The 23,010-nt window shown below is 62.8% G+C and overlaps 1 protein-coding gene across 3 annotated transcripts in view; it reads left to right on the plus strand.

Annotated features, from left to right (window-relative positions):
- The window catches only part of PI4KA (phosphatidylinositol 4-kinase alpha), a 79,214-nt gene that overhangs the window by 46,388 nt on the left and 9,816 nt on the right, over nt 1-23,010 (plus strand). For 2 of the 3 annotated variants that reach the window (XM_031949036.1, XM_031949038.1), the window contains exons 20-44: nt 1,185-1,293; nt 1,532-1,668; nt 1,938-2,071; nt 2,424-2,506; nt 6,125-6,195; nt 6,853-6,977; nt 8,118-8,199; nt 8,663-8,746; nt 9,309-9,398; nt 11,766-11,885; nt 12,716-12,808; nt 14,179-14,335; nt 14,588-14,715; nt 15,138-15,296; nt 15,730-15,881; nt 16,946-17,053; nt 17,604-17,731; nt 18,664-18,783; nt 19,095-19,174; nt 20,430-20,623; nt 20,781-20,871; nt 21,165-21,332; nt 21,654-21,707; nt 22,106-22,226; nt 22,615-22,744. In XM_031949036.1, the coding sequence (XP_031804896.1) occupies nt 1,185-1,293; nt 1,532-1,668; nt 1,938-2,071; nt 2,424-2,506; nt 6,125-6,195; nt 6,853-6,977; nt 8,118-8,199; nt 8,663-8,746; nt 9,309-9,398; nt 11,766-11,885; nt 12,716-12,808; nt 14,179-14,335; nt 14,588-14,715; nt 15,138-15,296; nt 15,730-15,881; nt 16,946-17,053; nt 17,604-17,731; nt 18,664-18,783; nt 19,095-19,174; nt 20,430-20,623; nt 20,781-20,871; nt 21,165-21,332; nt 21,654-21,707; nt 22,106-22,226; nt 22,615-22,744 (2,918 nt within the window). The remainder of the gene's footprint in view (nt 1-1,184; nt 1,294-1,531; nt 1,669-1,937; nt 2,072-2,423; nt 2,507-6,124; nt 6,196-6,852; nt 6,978-8,117; nt 8,200-8,662; nt 8,747-9,308; nt 9,399-11,765; nt 11,886-12,715; nt 12,809-14,178; nt 14,336-14,587; nt 14,716-15,137; nt 15,297-15,729; nt 15,882-16,945; nt 17,054-17,603; nt 17,732-18,663; nt 18,784-19,094; nt 19,175-20,429; nt 20,624-20,780; nt 20,872-21,164; nt 21,333-21,653; nt 21,708-22,105; nt 22,227-22,614; nt 22,745-23,010) is intronic. The other variant, XM_031949037.1, reaches the window with a different exon arrangement.

The following is a 23,010-nucleotide window of genomic DNA, read 5'->3' on the forward strand; positions in this document are numbered from 1 at the left end:
TTTCCTCATCTGTCCAAAGCACTAGAGAAGGAAAGGGTTGGGGAGATAGGGAGTCAGGAGGAGCCTGGCCCTAATCCAGTTCAATGTATTGTTTTCCCCAGTGGGGAGGAAGCACCCGAGGGAGGCACTGTCCCCGGGGCCTGGCCCTTAGGGAATGCTTCTGAACTTGCAGAGGTTAGGGTCCCCATTGTACAGGTGGGACAACTGAGGGCCAGCTGGGCGGTTCAGATAGAGGCTGAAGGGGGACCCAGCCCAATCTGTGAGTCCAGGCCCCTGCGCGACGAAGGGCTTTGGTCATCACACAGAAGGGTTCTTTGGGGAGGGGCCGCTGCCGCCGTCACCCCCCACGCTCCTCAGGGATGCCTGAAATCTTGGGGGCGCCTCCCAAGCTAGCATCTCATGGACTCCCTGAGCCCGAGAGAAGCTCGAGGCTTTCTCGGTTCGCCAAACGGTGCCAGGGCGCAGACAGCCAAGGGCCACGGGGCTGCCGGGGGGTGGGCGGGAGCACCAGCTGCAGCGGCATGCCCGGTGACCAGACGGCGCCACCTTTTCTCCGGCCGTCCCAAACTTCGGCCCGGCTACTCTCAAAGGCTCCCGGCTCCGCCCATCTGGGCTCGCCTTTGGCCGGGGACTCCCACAGCGAGGCTTCTGGTACTGCCCGTACCTTGGCCGCCGGCCTCTCCTCCCGCGGAGCTTATTGTCTGGGATCCCCCCCGGGGGAGATGGGACTGTGCAGGGGACGCCCAGCCCCGGGCAGGCTCCCTGAGGGATCCCCAGCTGGTGGTGCCCCCCCTGGAGGCCCTGCCAATGCTGGTCCTTCTTCTGGCCAGCATTTATTAGACACCACAGGGAGCGAGTCTGACCTCAGCCCCGTGTCATGTTGAGAGGCTTGGACCCGCTACCAGGTCTCAGTCTCTTTATCCATAACATGGGCAAAATGGCCTAAATGTTCTGTGCAACCAGGGGCCGGGGGCCCCTTCTTAGGGACATCTGGACTGACCGCTGGCGAGGCAAGGTGGGCAAAGCCAGGCCCTTGTGGGAGGGGCCCAGTGGGGGGCACCTCTCGTGCTCAGCCGGCATCTGCGGGTACTGGAGCCCCCCCTCTCCCCCGTGCCCTTGGCGTTCCCTTCCAGAGCCCAGTGCGCTTGGGCATTCTCACCCCCTCCTCCTCTGTGTCCCGTTAGCTCACGAGGCGCCTGCTCCCCATCAAGAAGGCCAAGCCAAGGCTGCAGAAGCTCTTCCGGGACTTCTGGCTCTACTCGGTGCTCATGGGCTTTGCCGTGGAAGGCTCAGGTAGGGAGGCGGGGCCTGGGGGGGCGCCTGTGGCCAGGAGGGGCCGGGCCGGCCTCAGGCAGCTGCGTTTCTGGGACCCCAGAGTGGGGGAGAGCTTCCTTCTGACAGGACCCCATCTGAGGGGGCGCAGGGCCTGGACGTCCCACTCATTCCCGTCTGTGTGAGAGGGTGGGGGGCCCTTGCAGAGCGGCCTCCCCCGGCCCCCCCAGGTGTCCCCATGTCCCTTCGGTACCCACAGGACTGTGGCCCGAGGAGTGGTACGAGGGGGTCTGTGAGATCGCCACCAAGTCCCCCCTGCTCACGTTCCCCAGCAAGGAGCCCCTGCGGTCTGTCCTCCAGTACAACTCCGCCATGAAGAACGACACCGTCACGCCGGTAAGGGCCGCCTTGTCTCCCGAGGGGGCTCCTTCTGCTGCCCCCCCAAATGTCCCCTCTCCCCCTTACCAAAGGGGATACCGACTGCCCACGAGGGGGTGGGAGGGCGGCTGAGGCCCAGAGCCCGACCCCAGAATCGGAACCCGCCTGCTTCGCATCCCGTACATCCACTAGAGCGTTGGGGCCGAAGGGGGGATGGTGGCAGGGAGCTCTGGAGGAGGGGCCGCCCGGCCTGGGAGCACCCCCTGCTGCAGCTCCCATCTCCTCAGGCCGAGCTGAACGAGCTCCGCGGCACCATCAGCAACCTGCTGGACCCGCCCCCAGAAGTCTCTGCCCTCATCAACAAGCTGGACTTCGCCATGTCCACCTACCTGCTGTCTGTCTACCGCCTGGAGTACATGAGGTGCGTCTGTCCCAGGCCGCTCCTGCTGGAGGCAGTGGGGGGTGGGGGGCGGGGGGCGCGGTGTGGAGAAGTGCCCGTCCAGCCCTCCTGTGCCGGCTCACTCTGGCCAAGCTTGCACCCCCCACCCCGGCCCCCTCTCCCCGGAGTCCCAGCCAAGCACTCGCAGGCAGGGGTTTCCTGAGTCGGAGCGTGCACAGAAGGAGGGGGAATCAGGCTGGGCCCTCTGAGGAGGGAGGCCGGCCTCTCCCAGAGGCGGATCTCACAACTGTCCCGCAGGGTTCGAGCTCCTGAGCCGCGCCTTGTGCAGGCCCCGGGGCTGCCGCCCGCCTGCCACGACCACTCTCTTCCTCAGGGTGCTGCGCTCCACGGACCCAGACCGCTTCCAGGTGATGTTCTACTACTTCGAGGACAAGGCCATTCAGAAGGACAAGTCCGGTAAGCGGCCCCCTCGCTGTGCCCAGAATGGCGGCTCCTCGGGGCCCGCGCTGCCGGCCCTCCTGCTCCTGCCGTGGGGGGCTCGGGCCAGGGGTCCCTTGTCGCATGGTGGCCCCCGCCCGGCTCACAGCGTCATGGCACCAGGACAGGGAGCCGGGCCCTGATAGCAGCCCTCGGTCCTGCCCCGCTGCCCCCTGGCGGTCCTGGGCGGCCAAAACCAGGATTGCCCGGGGCCGCCTGGAGCCCCTTCTGTGGCCGCGGCCTTCCCCTCCCCCCCCCCGCCAGGACACGGCTCAGAAACTCTCAGCTGGGTGGCCCAGTGGGCAGCGCGCAGGGCCCAGAGCCTGGGAGGCCCATTCAGCCTTGGGCGCTTTGTTGCTGGGACCTGCTAGGCCACTGAGCTGCCTCTGCCTCGGTTTCCTTCCTGCTCCCAGAGCTGTGGCGAGGTTCAAGGGAGATCACAATATGGACCTCCCAGCTCGAGCTGGCACATAGTAGGCCCTCTAGAAGAGCTGCTTCTTGTTGTTGTGCTAATGGAGAGGGTTTCCTCCTCCCAGGGCCGTCCCCGCCCTCCTTATGGGCTGGAGAGGAAGAGCTGCCCAGGCTGCCTCCTCCCCCCAAAGGAGGGGGTGGGAAAGCTGTTATTAAGCGCTTCCTGTATACTAAGGGCTGGGAGAAGGTCTCCCCCACTGTGTCCCATTGGACCCACCAAGGTTCGGGGCCTCAGCAGCCCCCAGAGGCAGAAGGATTTGCCGCTGGCTCGGGGAGGCTGCGCAGGCCCCTGGAGTCCAGTTCTAGGACTCCCTCCCAGGGCCTGGCCTTGTCCGGCCTCTGCTGCCCCTTTAAGGATTGGGATTTGTAACAAGGGGGGCCCTGCCCTCCAGGAAGTGATCCCGAAACAGCTGTGCCCTTAAACAGCTGCCCCCCCTTTGATCTTCCCAGAAAGGCCTGAAGAGGTTAATACGGTGCCTGTGGGGCCCCTGCCGGGCTCTTGAGAGTCTGAGGGGGCCTGCAGCTGCTGCGCTCCCCCAGGGCCCAGCGATCAAAGGGGCTGCCAGTCAGGGCGGGGCCCCCCACGGATCACCCCCACGTGGGCCTTCTGCCTCGGCTTCTGGCTCTCCCTTCCCCCCATTTCTTGTCTCTGTCTCTGTCTCTGTCTCTCTGTTTCTGTGTCTGTCTCTGTTGCTGTCTATCTGTCTTTTCTCTCTCGTTCGTCTTCTCCCTCTCCGCCCCTCCCCCTCCTCTCTCTCCCTCCTTCCCCCCCTCCCCCCCCTTCCTTCACCTAGCAGCAGCAGTTCTGTTTTTCAGTTGTTTTTTCTCTTTGGAAAAGAGGGAGCGGCGCTAACGTTGCCCCTGCCCCGGGAGGGGGGGCCCTTTCCCAGCCGGTCCCTGCTCTTTGGAGGTGGAGGCGTATTAGGGGCGCGACTTTGGGATAAAGCAGAGCTCAGGCACTTCCTGTGCGGGGGGTCCCATCCTGGAGGAGCTCCGGGGGCGGACGGCTCAGGACAGCACGGGCGGGCTGGGCACGGGCAGCGGTATGTCCGCCTGGCGCCTGGCGCGCTGTCTCTGCCCGGACACGAGTCGCGGTCAGAAAGCATGGCCACCGCCAGAGCATTCAGCAGCCCCCTCGGGGTGCTCGAGGCAGCGGAAGCGTCGCCCTCAGTCCAGAGAATGGAAGAATAAGACCCAAGACAGAAGGTGAGAAGAAAGCGGAGGCAGAGATGGCTGCAGGGAGACTCCAAGCCCCGGTGCCCCTGGGTGCTGTGCGACGAGAGCCCGGAGCCGCAATTCAAGGAAGCCCCCACTCCCACAGGGCACCACGGCTGCCGCGTCAGGCCCACGAGGGCCCCTTTGGTTCTGGACTCGGTTGGCTAGACTACAAAGGAGGCCTGGCATGAGAAAGTGGCCAGAGAGACCGGATACACACTCAGATTTGGGAGGACAGACCAAGGCTACTGCCCAGAGGAGGAATCCTGGCCAAGTCACTTCTGATTGCCTCAGCTTCCTCATCTGCAAAATGGGCAAAACATGAGCCTCTGTTTCCCAGCCTTGTTGGAAGGAGCAAATGAGAGAATATTTGTGCGCAGTGCTCAGCACTGGGCCTGGCATACAGCAGGTGCTCTATAGATGCTTGTTCCCTTCTCTGCCTATTTCACAGGATTTGGAGAAAGCTTGAGAGAGATCCTGGGGTTCACAGTTCTTTAGGTGAACAAAATCGTTTGCATAATTGGCAGATGGAATTGGAAGAGTGAGTGTCATGATGGAGGAAGCCCAGTCCCAGGTCTTGGAGGGGCGGGGGGGGCAGAGAAGGTTCTGACTGTGGCAGCCTTGGAAACCCATCCAGCATTGATCCGGAGCTGACCATCGAGTCAGACGCTGGAGACCGAATCACGAGCTCACAAAGTATTAGGTGAAATTGAGATTTTCCAGAAGTAACAGAACGTGTTTCATCCCAATGTTCTCCTGAAGAACTAGAATTACTCATCATCCCATTTCTAAAGGGAAAAGTGGTTTGGATCACCAAGGCTTTTTGCCTGTTCTGAGAACTGAGTCTGGATGGCAAGATCCCTCCTGTTTGTGCAGGATGCTCTCCTGAGAATTCTCAGAGGATCCTGGGAAAAAGCCCAGCCTGTCCATCCCCACGGCAAAGGCCAAATGCATGAAGAAAGGCTACTGCCCAGGTTTCGGCTGCATTTACCTGAACATCCCGGACAGCAAGAGTTAAGAGTTAGACTCCATGCACGATTAAAAGAAGTTTGGGTAACAACATTACTAATTTCCAATTAGTAATCCTGGGAATTAAAAAGCGTTGTCCCAAGAATAGCCCCATGGGGTTCACCAGAATTTCCAAGATAGAAAAAAGGAGAAAAACCTTTGCTCTAGAACTTGTCCCGTTTTGTGTGTGTGTGTGTAATATAATCTATAATTGTATCATTTGTGTAGTATTTAGTTTTGTAATTATATGTGCCTTTCCTGTCATGTTGGTGACTGAGAGATATGAGATGCTGCCTCAGTTATTTTAATGTGCATTTTTTCAATCAATTGCCATTTAGGGGCAATTGATACGACTGTAGCTTTATTATTTCGTAAATTGCCCATTCGTTCCCATTGACCCATTTTGGGAATGACTCATATTCTTCTAAATTTAACTTTGTATTTGAGAATTGGGGCCTTCGTTAGAGAACTTCTTGTTAAAAAATGTCCCCCACTTTTCTGCTTTCTTTATTATCTATCTCGATCACATTAGTTTTGCTTGTGCGCAACCTTTTTTTTTTAATTCAGTGTAATCCCATTAATCTGTTCTGCATCTGCTGATGGCTCTGGCTCGTTTGGCCATCAGTTCTTTATCTAAAAGAGATCTGACAGAGTGACCGTCCCGTGCTCCCCTAAATTTGCTGGGATTTGGAGGTTCTGGAGCCGGTGATCCTGTCCCGGCAGGGTCGTGTCCCTTGGGTTGCCATGGTGGTCCGGGCCCCCTGGCGGGGGATGGGCATGGGTGCTGGGCACCGGTGCCCACCTCCTGGAGCCGACAGGAGGCTCCCGACCACCTCCCTGACTTGCCCGGTGCCCGGCGTCTGAGCGCAGGCGCCTTCACCGCATGATCCCTTGTCTCGTCAGGCATGATGCAGTGTGTGATCGCCGTGGCCGACAAAGTCTTCGACGCTTTTCTCAACATGATGGCCGAAAAGGTGAGGGGACCCCCCCCCCGTGCCCCCCAGCCTGGGCCCGGCTCCTCGGCTGGCCAGCAGGCATCTGCCTCTGCTGATCCTGGCCTTCCAGGAGCCACTTGGACCTGTCACCCCCCGTTGGTGTGGGGGGCCGGGGAGGGGACCCCACTTTCATCACTTCCGCCCTCCCAGCCCTGCTGTGGGTTCCCTGCCTGTCCTTCTGGCCCATCTTGTCTCTCCCTGTGCTGAACGCTTCTGGGGGAGCGGCCACGGGTGGCTCCCAGAATGGGGGGGCTCTTAGAGGTGCTCCCCAGAAGCAGAGGGCCTGTGCCTCCCCGTAGTCCCCTGGCCCCAGCACGCCTCGTTGGCTTCCCTCTCCCTGCCAAGGCCCCTCCCGAGCGTGGCCTGGAGGTCGGGGGGGTGTTCACAGCCTGGAGGTCAGGGGGCACTTATGGCCTGGAGGTCAGAGGATGCTCACGGCCTGGAGGTCAGGGGGCACTCACGGCCTGGAGGTCAGAGGGTGCTCACGGCCTGGAGGTCGGGGGGCACTCATGGCCTGGAGGTCAGAGGGTGCTCACAGCCTGGAGGTCAGGGGGCACTCACGGCTTGGAGGTCAGAGGATGCTCATGGCCTGGAGGTCAGGGGGCGCTCACGGCCTTTGTCCTCACCTCCTTCCAGGCGAAAACCAAGGAGAATGAGGAGGAGCTCGAGCGTCACGCCCAGTTTCTGCTGGTGAACTTCAATCACATCCACAAGAGGATCCGCAGGGTGGCCGACAAGTATCTGTCCGGGCTGGTCGACAAGTACGTCCCCGGGTGGCCCCTCCCCCCGGGTGGGGAGGGGGTGGGGGGCTCGCTGCCATCTCCCAGCTAGCCGAGGCAGCCTGCCTGCGGCCTCCCAGAGTGCAGGAAGCCTTTTGAATTGCGTTCCCTGGGCCAGCAGCCCCGGAAGCTGGGGGGTCCGGGGCCGCCCAGAGATGTTGGGGGTCAGGTGCGAACCTGTGTGGCTGCCAAGTCACGGCCGATGGGGTCTCTCCCCCGGGGGTGGCAGGGCCTCTGTCTCGTCCCCGTCATTCTCTGGGCCGGGGGTTGCGGGGTGAGGGGGGCAGACCTGGGCCTCTGGAAGTCTGTGGCCCTACAGGCAGCCCCCAAATGTCGTTAATCCGAGGGGCATCCCCTGAACCACATCCCCCACAGGGGGCCTCCAGCCTCCTCCCAGAGCCTCTGGGACGCTTCTACCACAGCCCCCCCCTCGGAGGCAGCTCCTTGAGTTAGGAGAAATCCGTCTCCTCGTGCGGCTCCTTGATCCTGCCGCCCTCCCCCTTCCTTCAGCCGGCCTCCTTGATGTCCCCTGGGCCTGGATCCCAGCACTGGGCAACCCCCCAACCTTTTTTAGAATGGCTTTTTACAAGGTGTCATGTGGCCCCCCACACACACACAGGTTCCTCCAGAACGCCCAGAGCCCCCTCCCCCCAGTACCGGGCAGGTGGTCTCGGCTGAGGGCAGACATCTGACCCGGACAAGCCCATTACCAGGGAACAGCTCAGAGCAGGGGCGCACATGTCCCCCGGGGACCTGACCCCATGGCCCCCCACTGGGGGCTCCCAGCTGGCATGGCGCCCAAGGGCCCCGCCTCTAGGACTGGCCCAGCTGCCCCATTTCCAGGCTTCCCAGGTTGGGAGCCAAGAGCAAGCAGGCCTTGCCCAGGGAGGGTTCCCCTTCGGGGGCACGGCAGAGCTGGCACTCTGACCCCCCTGGGCAGCTGGGAGAGCTCCCAGGTCCCATTTGCTCTCAGTCTGCTCGTGGCGTTGGGGGGGGGGGGGCCTGGGTCCGGGGCTGGGCCGCCAGGGGCCTCCAGCAAGAACGGGGCTTTACCCACGGGCTGCAGCAGCAGCAACTGTCCGGGGCCCGGGCTCAGGCCTTCGACTGGACGGTTGCCTGCAGGTTTCCCCACTTGCTGTGGAGCGGCACTGTGCTGAAGACCATGCTGGACATCCTGCAGACCCTGTCGCTCTCCCTCAGCGCGGTGAGTGGGGCTGCCTGGCACGCAGGCTCTCTGTCCCCCCACGGGCCCCCGGAGGAGGGTCTGGGCCCGGCCATCGAAGAGAACTTGGGGTGTGAAAACGGGGAGGGACCTGAGCACATCAGAGCCAGGGAGCAGTGAGCCCGGGATCTTGGAATTCAGAGCCGGGGGGCCAGTGAGCCTGGGATCCCGGAAGGGGAGACAGGGGTGAGCAGGGAGGAGCTGCAGGTTGGAAAGTGTGTTAAAGCTGAGAGAAGCTTGGAGGTGGCCATGAGTGGTGCAGAGCCTTGCCGAAGGCCCCCCAGTGAATGCTCTTCCCGCCCCCTCCCCAACCCAACTGTATTTCTTGGTGATTCCATTTCTAATTAGACTTGGGGTTTCACCTTCTGGAGCTGGGCCTTCTAAAGGCAGCTCGGGAAGGGGCCTTCCTTGGGCCCGGGAACATCGGGGGCTTTTTGCCTTCCAGGATATCCACAAGGACCAACCTTACTATGACATTCCAGACACTCCCTACCGCATCACGGTCCCCGACACCGGCGAAGCCCGAGAGGTGAGCGCGGCTGCGGCCGCCGGCTTTCCTCTGGTTCATGGTGCCTGGGGCTCACCCCCTCCCCTCGGGGCAGGTGCCGGAGCTGGGTCACTGGGGAGCTCCCCCAGCTCGTTAATCTCCGCACAGTGTTTCTGGCGTATCCGTGGAGACGAGGAAAGCCCCCCGCCCTGGGCCTGACCAGAGCTGGCCCTTCTCTGGCAGAGAGGTCCCGGAGAGGGCCTTGGGCTGCCCTCTGGAAAGTGGGAACGTGAGGGAGTTCACCAGCCGTAGTAGTGGGAAAGCTTTCGGCGGCTGAGCTCCCGGGGAGCCCCCGTCCTGTAGGGCAGGGAGGGGCCTGTCGGGGCTTCGGCCGAGTGCTTGGGGCCAGGGCTCTTTCCAGGCTGCCGGCCTCCGGGGATGGGGACCAGGTGAGGGGGGGCCGCCGACCATCAGGGTCCCAGAGCCTGCAGGGCCCGGCCCCAGCCCTTGGAGCTGGCCTTGGTGCTGGAGCAGCGCCTCTGACCCGCCGGAGGAGGGCGCTGTGCTCTCCCCAGAATCGCTGACATTCCACACCCTTTTCTAGAACATCGTGAAGGACTTTGCCGCCCGCTGCAAGATGATTCTCCAGGAGGCAATGAAGTGGGCCCCGACTGTGACCAAATCCCACCTGCAGGTGAGCCGGGGAACCTCCCCTCCCCGCACAGGGTCCCGGGGGGCGGTCGCCGCCGGCGTCTGCGCAGGCGTGAGCCTCGGCCCCGGGTTGTGGGGCTGGGGCTCCGAGGCCAGGGGGGCCGGCGCCGGACGTTCCCCGGATCTGTTTTGTATCTTGGCACTTCCCCGACTCTCCACGGTTTCTTAACTAAACTCTCATTTACACAGAAAGGTTTTTTAATGCTCCTTCTCTCCGTTTCCTTTTCTTCTCCATGTGACTGCACTTCTAGCATCGGGTAGAACAGCAGCGATGACAGTGGCCGTCCTTGCTTTATCTCTGGTCTTATTGGGAAGGCCTCTGGCCTGATACGTAGCCCCGGCTCTTGGTTTTCCATGGATATTACTGGTCGCATTAGGGAAAGATCTGCTTATTCCCGGGCTTCCCAGTATGTTTTCAAAAGCACGGGTGTGTGGTAGCTCGCTTAAAGTTTTTTCTCTATTTATTGATAGGTGATATTTGTTATTCTTAGCATTAATAGGGTCTGTTTTTATACTTTTCATGATATTAAAACTAGCCTTTCATTCTTGGTACAAAATCAGGCTGGTCTTGCTGTGCAATCTTAGGGATATATCGCTGTAGACCAATTGCTCATTTTAAAAAAATTTTGCGGGGAGCAGCTGGATGGCGCAGTGGATAGAGCCCCAGCCCTGAAGTCAGGAGGACCTGAGTTCAAATCTACCCTCAGGCACTTAACACTTCCTGGCTGTGGGACTCTGGGCAAATCACTTATCCCCAATTGCCACAGGGAAAAAAAAAATAATCTTCAACATTCACTTGGTGTGTTTTGTTCAGGCCTAATTTTTTTTCTTTTAAAAAAAAAAAAAATTCTTTTATTTATTTTATTTTTATTAAAGCTTTTTATTTACAAAGCATATGCAGGGTAATTTTTCCAAACATTGAGCCTTGCATAACCTTTTGTTCCAACTTTTCTCCTCCTTCTCCCCATCCCCTCCCCTAGATGGCAGGTAACCCAATACATGTTAAGTATGTAAAAATATGTGCTAAATTTAGGCCTAATTTTCCCCTGAATCTACCTACAGCTTAGCCCCAACCTCCTTTCTCCCTTTTCCTCTTGCTTCCTTGAGGAGAGAGCCCCCATTTCCATACCCACCGTGAGGTGTCTGTGTTAGGTGAGGGAAGAGGCCGATTCGTTCTCTTCCACTCTTTTATCCTTATTTATAGAGTCTTCTTCTGAACCCCCCCGCCCCCATTATTGGATCATTTTCAGCACATTTTCCACCCTAATATGTGCCTTTTCGTCTCCCTCCTTTTAAGATCACGAAAACATATAAAGAACCTTCCAGGCCCTTTCTCTCTGTAGATTTCGTTTATGATCTCTGCCATTTCTTTTTCCATTTTTTCGACTAATGCCTTTGTTTCATTTTTTTAAATCTTTTTTTAAACTCTCACTTTATCTCTTTGAGGAAATATAGTTGGACTTATATCTGAACTGTTTTTCTTTTGAGACTTTGCTGGTAGATTTTGGGGATTCGTTCTCTTCTCCTGGATCTCTGTCATGAGTGTCTGTCACCATAGCAGCTTTTTTGTAAGGGAATCGGCAATGATTTCTGATTTTTCCAGCCTGTTTCTGATGTTGGCGCATGTCAGAGACGGTTGCTGCCCACTGCCATGAGTATCTATGCCCTCGTGGGTCTTTCGGCCATTTTGTTAGTTGTAGCGTCTCACGGATAGCTCGGGCTGGCCCCCCCCCCCCCCGTTTTGCTGTTCCCAGAACGAGGGCGTAAAGCCTGCTCGCTTCCCTCCTGCTCTGAGCCCTGCACGGTCCCAGCCTGACTCAGGCCTGGGCAACCCGACGGTTGACTTGCCCCAGTTGGAGTTCCAGCTCCACAGGCTCTGCCGGCTTCAGGCTCACTCGGGCCTGCATCTGAATCCCCACATGTTCCCCTCCCTAGAGGCGGCTCTTGCTCCAAGCCCTGCCCTGGCTCGAGGCCTGTCCAGGCAGCCTGCCCACACTGGGACCCCTCCAGCTGGCCCGGGGCAGCGCTCTGGGCGGCCATCATTTCGTCTGACTGGGGAGGCTCTGGTCTCTGGCCCTTCCTGGGATGGTTTTCTTGGGTCTCCTGACTGGGACCCTTTGTGCTGAACATTGGGGGAGAGCTCAGCTGTCCATCTTGGCTGTTTCTCCATCTTGGCTCTCTGCCCCGACTCCGGGTCTTGGCCGAGCGTTCTACGTGTTCCTCCCCTGCCCAGGGTGGGAGGAGGCGGCCCAAGCCTGTGGCTGGAACGCGGCCGGCTGCACTTGGCCTTGTGCTGGCAAAAGGCCTTCCCGTTCCGCGTTAAATGGAATGCTCCGACCTTCCTTTTCAGGAATATCTGAACAAGCACCAGAACTGGGTGTCGGGCTTGTCCCAGCACACGGGCATGGCCATGGCCACCGAGAGCATCCTGCACTTCGCTGGTTACAACCGGCAGAACACGACGCTGGGGGTGAGTGCCGGGGCCCCTGGTGGGGAGCTGGTCCAGGGCCCGAGGGCGGCCCTCAGAGGTCCCAGAGCAGGCCAAGCATTAGGCACCTACTCTGTGCCAGGCACTGGGCTCGGGGCTAGCTCACAGCCTGATAGGGCAGATAGCAAACGGGCACGAGCAACCGTGCTACGTACGGAGTCAGACCGAGAGAAGGCGCTGACTGGGGTGGGGGGGCCAGGCAGCCTTGCCCGCCTTGTTCAGCCGAACAAGGTGGGCTGTTAGTCAGGACCTAAAGGAGCTGGGAAGGTCAGCGGTCCAGGCACGGGGGCGGCCGGAAAGTGCCCCGAGCTGAGAGACGAGGTGCTTGTGGGTAGGACAGCCGGGGGACCAAAGAGTGGGGGGGAAGGGAGAGGAAGGCCAATGCTCCTGGAGGTCATAGGGAGCCACAGCAGCTGACTGAGTAGGAGGTGACACGGTCAGGTCTGTGCTTTTGTGGCAGATCCAGCAGGGGTCTTGGAGCGCCCCTCGGGCAGGGTCACCAGTCACTGGAAAAGCCAGGAACATGGTTTGGGACTTTGACTCCCGATCCGGCGCTCTGACCTCTGCACCACACTGCCCTTCTTTCCCTGTCATTCTCCGCATCAGGGGTTCACAGAGCCCCGGATCCTCATGTCTGGCTCTCTGGGGCATCACCCACGCCCAAGGTGGGCAGCCCGCAGCATCCCTGTCTCTGGGCCGGGTGACTGTCCATGAGGCTGGCAGGGAACTAGCAAGGGCCGGGGCCCCTGGGAGAGGGGCCAGACGGGCTCGTACTCCGTTGGGCCGGACTGACATTTCTGCTCCGTCTCCAGGTCACTCAGCTCACAGAGCGGCCTGCGTGTGTGAAGAAAGACTACTCCAACTTCATGGCCTCCCTGAACCTGCGCAACCGCTACGCAGGCGAGGTAATGCCCTGCTGCCCCGTGCCCAGGGAGTACTGGCAGCCAGAGGGCTGAGAGCCCAGGGGTGCGCCAGCCCGCTGGCACCTGAGGTCGGGAGAGTGGGTGGCATTTGTCCTTCGGACAGCAGTCGGAGCCCCAGGGAAGGAAGGTGATCAGCCCTGGGCCTTAGAACAATCCCTCCAGCTGGCTCCATCGCATCAGGCTAAGAGGTGCCCTTGGCCCTGGCCCACCCAGGCCCCCAGGGGAAATGTGGGTAAGCTGGAGGGCCCGCCCCTCGTGCCCACTGTGCCAGCTCTAGTGTGTCCATCCTGTGGTCCGGGCACTCCCCGGGCGGCCCCCTGAGATCCTGAGGCCCCTGCACCGCATGGTACTATTTCCACCTTGACTGATAGAGGAAGGAGTGGCGGCCTTTGACCTCGGCCTCCACGCTCCTCAGCCCGGGGCCGCCATCTGCTTCCTCGGACCCTTTGGCATGGCGCTGAGGTCTGCAGTGAGCTCCACTCTAAGGGCTTCTCCTATGGAAAGGCCTGGCAGCCAAGCCCCTGCCTCTGCTCGGGAGGCGTGCCTTTTCTTAAATTTCCAGTAGTACTTTCTTTTCCCAAATATCTGTAATGATAGTTTTTGACACTGATTTCCATAAGCCTTTGGCTTCCACATTTCTCTCCTCCCCTCCCCGGGCCAGGATACCAGCCCTCTGATACCGGTTAAATGTGAGCCATGCTTTTTTTTATTATTATTGTTATTATGGCTTTTTATTTACAAGTTCTATGCGTGGGTAATTTTGCAGCAGTGACAGTTGTCAAACCTTTGGTCCCATTTTTCCCCTCCTTCCCCTCCCCCAGATGGCAGGTTGACCAATACATGTAAAATATGTTAAAGTATAAATTAAATACAATATATGTGTACACGTCCTAACAGTTATTTGCTGCACAAAAAGACTCGGACTCTGAAATAATGTACAATTAGCCTGTGAAGGAAATCCAAAATGCAGGTGGACAAAAATAGAGGGATTGGGAATTCTATGTAGTGGTTCCTAGTCATCTCCCAGAGTTCTTTCGCCGGGCGTAGCCAGTTCAGTTCATCACTGTGAGCCATCCTTCTAAGCATATTTCCATCTGTCGTGTTATACAAGAAAAATTAGATCAAAAGGGAAAAAACACAAACCGACAAAAAGCACAGAGCGCTTCGTTCCACGTCCAGTCCCCGTACTTCTCCCGCTGGGTGCGTTTTCCTGCAAGAACAAAGACGTAGGGGGCTCACGGAGAGAGAAACCGAGGCTTGCCGGGCGTCCCTCGGCTGCTTGGCTCAGGGTGGGATTCCGCCCTCCCCGGCTCTCAGACGGAGCGCTCCTGACGTGCCCTGTGTCCCTGCAGGTCTACGGGATGATCCAGTTCTCAGACAGCACGGGCCACACGTCTGACCTCAAGAAGCTGATGGTCCAGCAGCTGAACACAGCCCTGGACCTGCACAAGGCCCAGGACTACACGCAGGCCATGTTCAAGCTGACGGCCATGCTGATCAGCATCCCAGGTAGGACTCTGAGGCGCTCTGCCCCCTGGTCCCCTCTCCCCCTGTGGGAGACACCCCGGCCAGGAGCTGACGCCCACTGACACACCGCCGCCTCCTCCTCCTCCTCCTCACACAGAGGGGGGGCTGCAGTCGCTGTGGCAGCAGCACCTTGGGGGAGGGGGGGCACTTAGCGCCTCAGTCTCAGTGTTCCTTCTCCGCTCTGCCCCTGAGCCCCTTGGGTGCCGCCCCCCAGCTCTGTCTCTCTGGTTCTAGACTGTGACCCTCAGCTCCTGCACCACTTGTGCTGGGGCCCCCTCCGAATGTTCAACGAGCACGGCATGGAGACGGCCATCGCGTGCTGGGAGTGGCTGCTCGCGGGCAAGAACGGCGTGGAAGTGCCGGTAAGGAACCCCGCCTTTAAGCTGGGACCAATGTCCGCCCAGGCCTCCTGGCTGTAGCACCCCCCCACCCCCGCCCCTCCAGGCCAAGACCACTCTGAGGACGCTGCTGTGCTCCTGTCCAGAAGGGGCTGCGTCCGTGTCTACACCTACCTCAGGGCTTCCTCAGGGCTCACATTTGGAGTGGGAAGGGTCTTGGAGGTCATAGAGGAAAGAACTGAGGCCAGAGGGGCCTCTGCCCGCGGGATTCAGCGGCAGCTCGGGGCATCAGGCAGTGCCGGGAGGATGCTGCGCATGGGGCCCGGCCCAGGCTTCCCGGGCAGAGCTGGCACCCGCCAAGGTGGGGACGTGGAGCCTCGGGGCCCTGCAGGGCCCCCCGAGCCCAGCTCCTCTCAGGACTCTGAGCAGGGCCCTTGTGCTTCCAGTTCATGCGTGAGATGGCCGGCGCCTGGCAGATGACGGTGGAGCAGAAATATGGGCTGTTTTCCATGGAGGTGAAGGAAGCGGATCCGCTGGCGGCTTCCGAAATGAGCCAGCCCAAGCCGTGCCCCACCGAGGTGACGCCGCACTACATCTGGATTGACGTGAGTACCCCTGGCAGTGGGAGAGGGGGCTGAGGGTGTCAGACCCCACTCCTGGCAGCGTGCCGCCCCCTGGGGCTGAGATGCAGACACAGACAGTTGTGGGGCCCAGGATCCCAGGAGAGGGCTCCCAGGGGGGCCTGAAGGGGGATGGGGCTGGGGCGGGACTGAACAGTGGGAGGGTGTGGAAGGAGAAAGGCCAGAATGGGCCCTGGGGGCAGAGAGCCACCTCCTTGGTTGGGGTGTGAGACAAAGCCGGAAAAGCCGGCCCAGGGGGCCAGGCCGGGCAGGACCAGGCGGACGAGGTTGGGCAGGGTCACAGGCCCAGAGGCGAGGCCAGGCAGGGTCAGGGGGCCAGGAGGCGAGGCCAGGCAGGACCAGAGAGTGAGGCTGGGCAGGGCCAGGCTGCTCCATCCCGACCTGTGTCCGCCCACAGTTCCTGGTGCAGAGGTTTGAAATCGCCAAGTACTGCAGCTCCGACCAGGTGGAAATCTTCTCCAGCCTCCTCCAGCGCTCCATGTCCCTCAACATCGGGGGCACCAAGGGCAGCATGAACCGGCACGTGGCAGCCATTGGCCCCCGCTTCAAGTGAGCCTCCCGTGGGCCCCAGGGAGGACGCTGCTCTGGGGACACCCCCTCCGGGGGAGCCCTCAGACTCCTTACTCTGCGAGAGGAGCTGCAGTAGCGAGGGCCAAGCAGGCACCCCCCTTTTTCAGATGGGGTTAAGGGGGATCAAGGAGAGGTCACATCTGACTGTCCCCCAGTGAGGTATCCCCCGGCCCATGCCAGTCCTCCCCTGCCTCCCCGCCCCCCACAGCCCTGGGCCAGAGCTCCGCCTGCCACCTGCTGGGCGGCCCATGTTGGCACGGCTGCTGGTGGATCCCCGAGTCCTGACCCAGGGGAGCGGCTTCTCAAGCCCCGTTCGCTTGGTCCCCGGCGAGCGCTGCCATGACGCTTGCCAGCTTACAGTAATCGGGGAGCGGGTCCGTGTTCTTCCATCTTGTAAGTGGGACGGTCTTAGTGATGCTCACGATCCCATCAGAGCAGTGTGCCGTGCTCCCCCGCACTCCCTCCACTTCTGCTTTTGGAAGAGCTCTCCGTGGTCAGGGGGACCCCATCAGCGACCCTCAGGAGGCTGGGACGCAACACAGGCGGCCCCATTGTACAGATGGGGAAACAGAGGCCTGGAAATAGGAAGTGACCTGGGCAGAAGGAAGCGCCCTGGGTGGGGTTTGGGCCTTCTGAAGCTCCCTCCGGCTCCCAGGGGCCCTTGGGCACGGCCCAGGCACAGGGGCTGGCACAAGGCAGGGTAGCTGCCAGGCCGAGCTCCTGGGCTCCTCCCAGAGGAGGTCCAGAGGGTCAAGCAGGACTCCCCGGTCAGACAGAGCCCCCCAGGGCCCTCCTTGGGGCAGGTGGCGGGCTTGGCCCAGGGTGGGAGGGGGCTCCAGGGTCCAGGTTCTAGTCCTGGCCTCGGAGCTACCGGGCTCAGGCAGAGAGCCCCAGTCTTGTCAGTAACCACGGCCCTGGCTCCGGGCCTGGCTCCTCGGGGAGCATTGCCCTAAATGCCTTGGGGCGAGTCACTGCTGGCCGGGCCCTGGCGGGGCGGACTCCGAGGGCAGGGACCCCTCCTGACCATGGCCTCCCCTTCCCAGGCTGCTGACCCTCGGCTTGTCGCTGCTGCACGCCGACGTGGTCCCCAACGCCACCATCCGCAACGTGCTGCGCGAGAAGGTGTACTCCACCGCTTTCGACTACTTCAGGTGCGCCATCCCCCCCACCCTGGCTGTCTGGGAGGCCGCAGGCCTGGCCCCCCCCCCCAAGGTGGGCAGCGGCGCCTCTTTATTGCAGCCGGACATTGCCCCCATGGCAGCCTGGTTCTCGGGGAGCACTGGAGCCTCTGCTCATGGCCCCTCGTTCCCTCGGCCTTTCCCGCCTCCCCCATCACAGCAGCGGTCAAGGTTTATGCAACAGCTGCTGTGAGCCGGGCCCTGTCCAAGAGCTTCCCAAAGTGTCATCCGGGCTTCCTGACAAACGCCCTGAGGGGTTGGGGCCATCATTAGCCCCGTTTTGCAGATGAGGAAACTGAGGCTGGATCTGGGCTCTTCCTCCAGGGGGAAGCTGGTGGCAGCCACGGGTCTCACTGCATGCCCACTGCACAGGGCTGGCACACAAGGGGCCCTTGGGAAGCTGCTGCTCCCCCGCAGCCCTTCTGCGGGATCAGCGGGGATGCCCAGGATGCGGCCCCCTTGCAGAGGGCCCGCCCCCTCCTGCTGCCAGCCCGTGAGCCCCTTTTCTCCCTCTCGTTTTCAGTTGCCCCCCGAGGTTCCCCACCCAGGGAGAGAACCAGCTGCGCGAGGACATCAGCATCTTGATCAAGTTCTGGACGGCCATGTTCTCTGACAAGAAGTACCTCACGGCCAGCCAGCTGGTGCCCCCGGGTGAGTACGGGGCAGGGCGTGGGGCCAGCGATGGCGCGGCCTTGGGATGAAGAGGGTGGGGCCCCGTCGAGCGGCCCCGAGAGTGGCACCTGGCTGAGGAGCAGGGAGGAGCCCCCCGGGACACAGCGCCCTGCGGCTCGTCCGGCCGCCTCGGGAGGGCGCAGCGTCACTTAGGGGGAGGGTCGCTTCCCCAAGAAAGGGCGGGGCCTCAGCCGCCGCGAAGGACAGACGCCGCGGTTCCTGTGGGATCGCCCGGTGTCGATCAGAGTGGCGACGCGCCTCTGGGGCACCTAGCCCAGGTGAGGGGAGCACAGCAGTCCCCGATCGGGAAGACCTCCCCCAGCGGCAGCTCCGCCAGGACCCCTCGAGTCTTCCTGGTCCAGAGACCCGCAGGTCTCTGCAGGGGGACGAGCCCCTCGGCCCCCAGCGGCTCTACCCACCGTCCCGAGCAGGGCAGGAGGAGGAGGGCGCGGTGCTCCGGGGCTGGGCCCAGGCCCGCCCGTCAGTCCCAGGGAACCCGCCTTCCCCAAGTGCGGAGCCAGAGCCCTCGGGAGGCCCCGGGCCCAGGAGTCGGGGACCAGGGACGCCCTGTCAGGGGCAGCAGCAAGGAGAAAGCTGGGTGTCGGCAGAGAGGACCAAGAGGGCCTCCCACAGGAGGCAGAGTCTAGCGGGGCTGGAGGAGACGGGCAGCTTCCCTGGCGCAGAGGGAGAGGGCGGCGCAGACGGAAGCCCGGACTGCGGGGGCAGCGTCCCTGGGGCCGGGGCTGTGGCAGAGGGGCCAGCGCCCCCACGAGGCTCGGCGGAGAAGTGTGAATGCCGACGCGGGAAGGGAGCCAGGGGGCACCGCACCCCCCCCCCCCCCCCCCCGCCCGCCACCCGCGGCACCTCCAGCCGTGCTCCTTCTCGAGCGTCGCTGTTGTGTTTGACTGTAGATAATCAAGACACGCGGAGTAACCTGGACATAACCGTGGGCTCTCGGCAGCAGGCCACGCAGGGCTGGATCAATACTTACCCGCTCTCCAGCGGCATGTCCACCATCTCCAAGAAATCAGGTCATCTAGTTCCTTGCCCGCGCGCCACCTTCTCTTTCCTCTGCTCGGGCGGCGCCCGCCCGTCCTCGCCTGAGACCGCCGCGCCGTCGTCACCGGGCGCTCCTCCGCCAGCGCCGCCGTCCCACGGCGCTCCCCTGGGTCGCGCCCCGGCCGTGGGACGGGGAGCCCGAGGAAGCGCCCGAGGCGGGGGGCCCGGCCCCGCCCTCCACCGGGGCCCGCCCGGATGAGGAAGCTGAGCCGGGCGCTGGCTCCTGGGCACTGAGCCGGCCTTGGCGCTCCCTGAGGAATTCTCCCTTCCCTCCCCTCTCCAGGGATGTCCAAGAAGACCAACAGGGGCACCCAGCTGCACAAGTACTACATGAAGCGCCGGACCCTGCTGCTCTCCCTGCTGGTGAGTGGGGGCGCACGGGGAGCCCGGGGCCGCAGAGACCAGGAGGAAAGGGCCCGGCTTGAGGGGTCCCCAATGCCCAGGGAGCTCCCGACCCTCTGGGTGGCGCGTGAGGAGCCTGCAGGAGCCCCTGGCAGGCACCGGGCACGGTCTGTGCGCCTCCTAGGGCAGTTGGGCCAGTGCCGGGGGTCCCAGGGCCTGCCTTTCTGCAGTACCCCCAGCCCAGACCCTTCCCTGGAGCCCTTCATAACGAGCGGGCAGTGGGACCATCCTCACTGGGCTTTGAACGTCCACTCTGGCGCTCGGTCCCTCAGTCTCGGTACTTGGGATGTGCCAGGCCCCGCGTTGAGTGCGACAGAAGGAGCCCCTGGCCCCAGAGCTTCCCTTCTCCCGGGAGCACAGCCCGGAAAGGGAGTGGGCGTCCCAGAGGGGAAGCCTCTTCTCCACTGGTCACCCGCCCCCTGCCCCAAGGCCTTCCCTGCTCCTGCCCCCCCCCCCCCGCACCCCTTTCCCTTTTTCCTCTTCCTCCCTCCCTCTCCCCCTCCTCCTTCTCAGGGGTGTCCCCAGGAGCAGGTAGCGAGCCCTACCTCTGGTACTTCAGGCTCGTCTGCTTTCTGGGCCCCTTCCCCCGAGTTCCCCAGTGCCCCCCCACCGGCAGCTCTGCCCTCTTGCTGCCCACTCTGGCTCCCCCCTTGGGCCCCCCCTGCTGGCGCCTTCCTCCCTGACAGCCTCCCACCCCCTCGCTCCGGAGCCGTTGTTTGTCCCTCCTTTCCCTCCCCAAGGCTGAGCTTGGGGCCACGCACGCAGTAGGTGTTTGGTCAAGGCCCCATAAAAGGGGGAACTGCGAGCTCCTGATGGGAAGCCAAAGCCCTTCCCACCCCGGGCAGCGGAGGAGCACAGAACAATCTCGAGGCAGCTCAGGGAGACCCCAGACCGGCCCGCTCTGACTGGCAGCCTTTTGCCACGCCCCATTGCTGGCCCCTTCTGGGAGGGGGCAGGTCAGGGGCCAGGGGAGCCCGGGTCCAGGCATGCGGTCTGGAGGGCAGATGGCTTCTGGGGAGGAGCCGTGGCCTGAGGTTGATCCGGCTGGGACGATGGCGGCAGGCACCGGGGAGTCCTGTGACCTTGGCCCAGGAGGCCCAGCCCTGCCGCTGCTCCCTGAGCCCCGCAGCGCAGCCTGCCACGAGGTCCGGGCCGGGCTGGTGGCAGAGGCCACGGACGAGGAGCTGACCCCGTTCCCCTGCTCTCGGTCCTCCAGGCCACGGAGATCGAGCGTCTGATCACATTGTACAACCCCCTGTCGGCGCCCGAGCTGGAGCTGGACCAGACGGGCGAGAGCAGCGTGGCCAACTGGAAGTCCAAGTACGTCAGCATGAGCGAGAAGCAGTGGAAGGACAATGTGAACCTGGCCTGGAGCATCTCCCCGCACCTGGCTGTGCAGCTGCCCTCCAGGTGGGCCGGGGGGGCAGAGCCGGGTGTACCTGGGGCAGGGGCAGGGCCCCAGTGGCCCCTGGGGATCCCTCTGGGAAGAGGAAAAGCCTGTGGTGAGATGGGAAAGGCTGCGGGGCATGGTGCATGTTTGGTGACATGAGGCCGGCGTCTATCTCAGATTCAAGAACACGGAAGCCATCGGGACCGAGGTGACGCGGCTGGTGCGGCTGGACCCGGGCGCGGTCAGCGACTTGCCAGAGGCCATCAAGGTAGTGTCTCTCCCTGGCCGGAGCCTCCTTTCCCCCGGGCCGTTGTCCCCTCTGGCTGCCCCAGGCTTGGCGCGGGGCCCCTCAGGGGGTCCTGGTTGAGCTACGTTAACCCGCCCGCCCCAGAGGGTCCCTGCTTGGCCCCCTCCGCCCCCACCGCTCGCATACGGCCGCCCTCTCTCCTGCCCGGAGGGCCTGGACCGCAGGTCGTTGTCAGAGGCGAATGGGGCGGGCCTTGTGCCCCGGTGCCCGCTTCTGGGCCCGCCTCCCAAGCAGCCTCTGGTCCCTCCCTGCAGTACTTGGTGACCTGGCACACGATCGACGCAGACGCCCCCGAGCTCAGCCACGTGCTGTGCTGGGCCCCCACGGACCCGCCCACTGGCCTCTCCTACTTCTCCAGCATGTACCCGCCCCACCCGGTCACCGCACAGTACGGGGTCAAGGTCTTGCGCTCCTTTCCTCCGGTAAGAGCCCCCGGGACCCCCACACCCTCTCGCGTATTGGCTCGGTCCCATCCCTGGCTCTGGCCGCCACTGGTCGCGAGCCCTCCTCCGGTCCGAGGCTGCCCGGCAGCAGCTCCTCTCCGTGCTCCCTCCCGGAGTCCTCCCGGTGACCGCAGACGCTCGCGTGGGGCAGCTCTGGGCGTCTCCTCCCCAGGCCTCTCCGTCCCCCACAGCCTGGCTGGCGGCCCCGGCTCCTCACCGGCCTCAGGCCTTTGTTCTCACGAGTCGCGGGGTTTCCGTCGGGGTTTTCATCTTTAACGCCCTTGTGCCCCCCTTTTGCAGGACGCCATTCTGTTCTACATCCCCCAGATCGTGCAGGCCCTGCGGTATGACAAGGTGAGCCTCGTGCTGCCCGCCTGGTTCCCCCTCTGCCCCGCACTGGAGCCGGGGAAGCTGCCCCTCTGCCGGCCTGTGGGCCCAGGGTTGGGGGGCCGGGGCCCAAGAGCAGAGGCCGCAGCCACGAGCTGGCGTGAACCCGGCGCTTCCTCGGGGCCTCGGCTTCAGCCCACTCCCAGGCAGGGCAGCTCCGAGCTCCCGGCTTCCTCCGGTTTTACTGGGGCTGCAAGGAGGAGCGGGGGGGCTGGGGGCCGAGGAAGGGCCCGGGATGGGGGCACTGGCTCCCCGGGAGGGCTCCCCTCCCCTGCTGCTGCCTTGGACCTGTCACCTTCCAGGGCGGGGGCCAAGAGGGCGGGGTGGGGGTGGCCCCAGGGCTCAGGGCGCTGCTCTGCCCACAGATGGGCTACGTCCGGGAGTACATCCTGTGGGCGGCGTCCAAGTCCCAGCTGCTGGCCCACCAGTTCATCTGGAACATGAAGACCAACATCTTCCTGGACGAAGAGGGCCACCAGAAGGACCGTGAGTGCCGGCGGGCCGGGCCTGGGGTCCCAGGGCCCTGCCCCCCCATCCCCCCTGGCCAGGCCCCCTCCCCAACATCCCCCCGTTCCCCCTGGCCAGGCCTCCACTCCCCAGCCCCCACCTCCGTCCCCCTGCCCCGGGCACTTTTTTCCCTTCCCATTGGTTCACTGTGGGGATGTGACCTTTGGGGCCCACAGTGGGGAGAGCCCCATACTGGCCCCGAGCCCGCTTCGGCCCGTTTCCCTGCGCCGGCGGTGGGGTCTGGGCCAGGACGCCGGGTGCCGCGGTTCGTGCGCTGGGGGGAGGGCCGGGCGTTGCCCCACCCAACCGTGCTATGCTCGGGGCACCCCTTGGCCACGTGAGTGTGACCGCGCCCTCGCCCCCTCAGCGGACATCGGAGAGCTCCTGGAGCAGCTGGTGGAGGAGATCACGGGCTCCCTGTCCGGCCCCGCCAAGGACTTCTATCAGCGCGAGTTCGACTTCTTCAACAAAATCACCAATGTGTCCGCCATCATCAAGTGAGCCGGGTTCCCGGGGCCTTGGGGGCAGGGCCGGGAGGGAGTGGGCCCCGCTGTGCTTTATAGGGCGGGGTCCCCAAAACAGAAGCCCGGCTTAAGAGTAGGTCTTGTGGGGGTGTTTGCCCGAGGTCTCAGCGGACCCCAAGTGTGTGAAGTAACAGCCTAAAAAGGAGCGTGGTCTGAGGCTGCTCTGGATCCCGGCAGCCCCAGAATAGGGGACCCCCATCTCCCCTGACAGCCTCAGCCCAGAAGGAGGGAGCCCCCTG

Source organism: Sarcophilus harrisii, chromosome 1, assembly GCF_902635505.1.
Source record: "Sarcophilus harrisii chromosome 1, mSarHar1.11, whole genome shotgun sequence".
In the NCBI taxonomy this organism is placed as follows: Eukaryota; Metazoa; Chordata; class Mammalia; order Dasyuromorphia; family Dasyuridae; genus Sarcophilus; species Sarcophilus harrisii.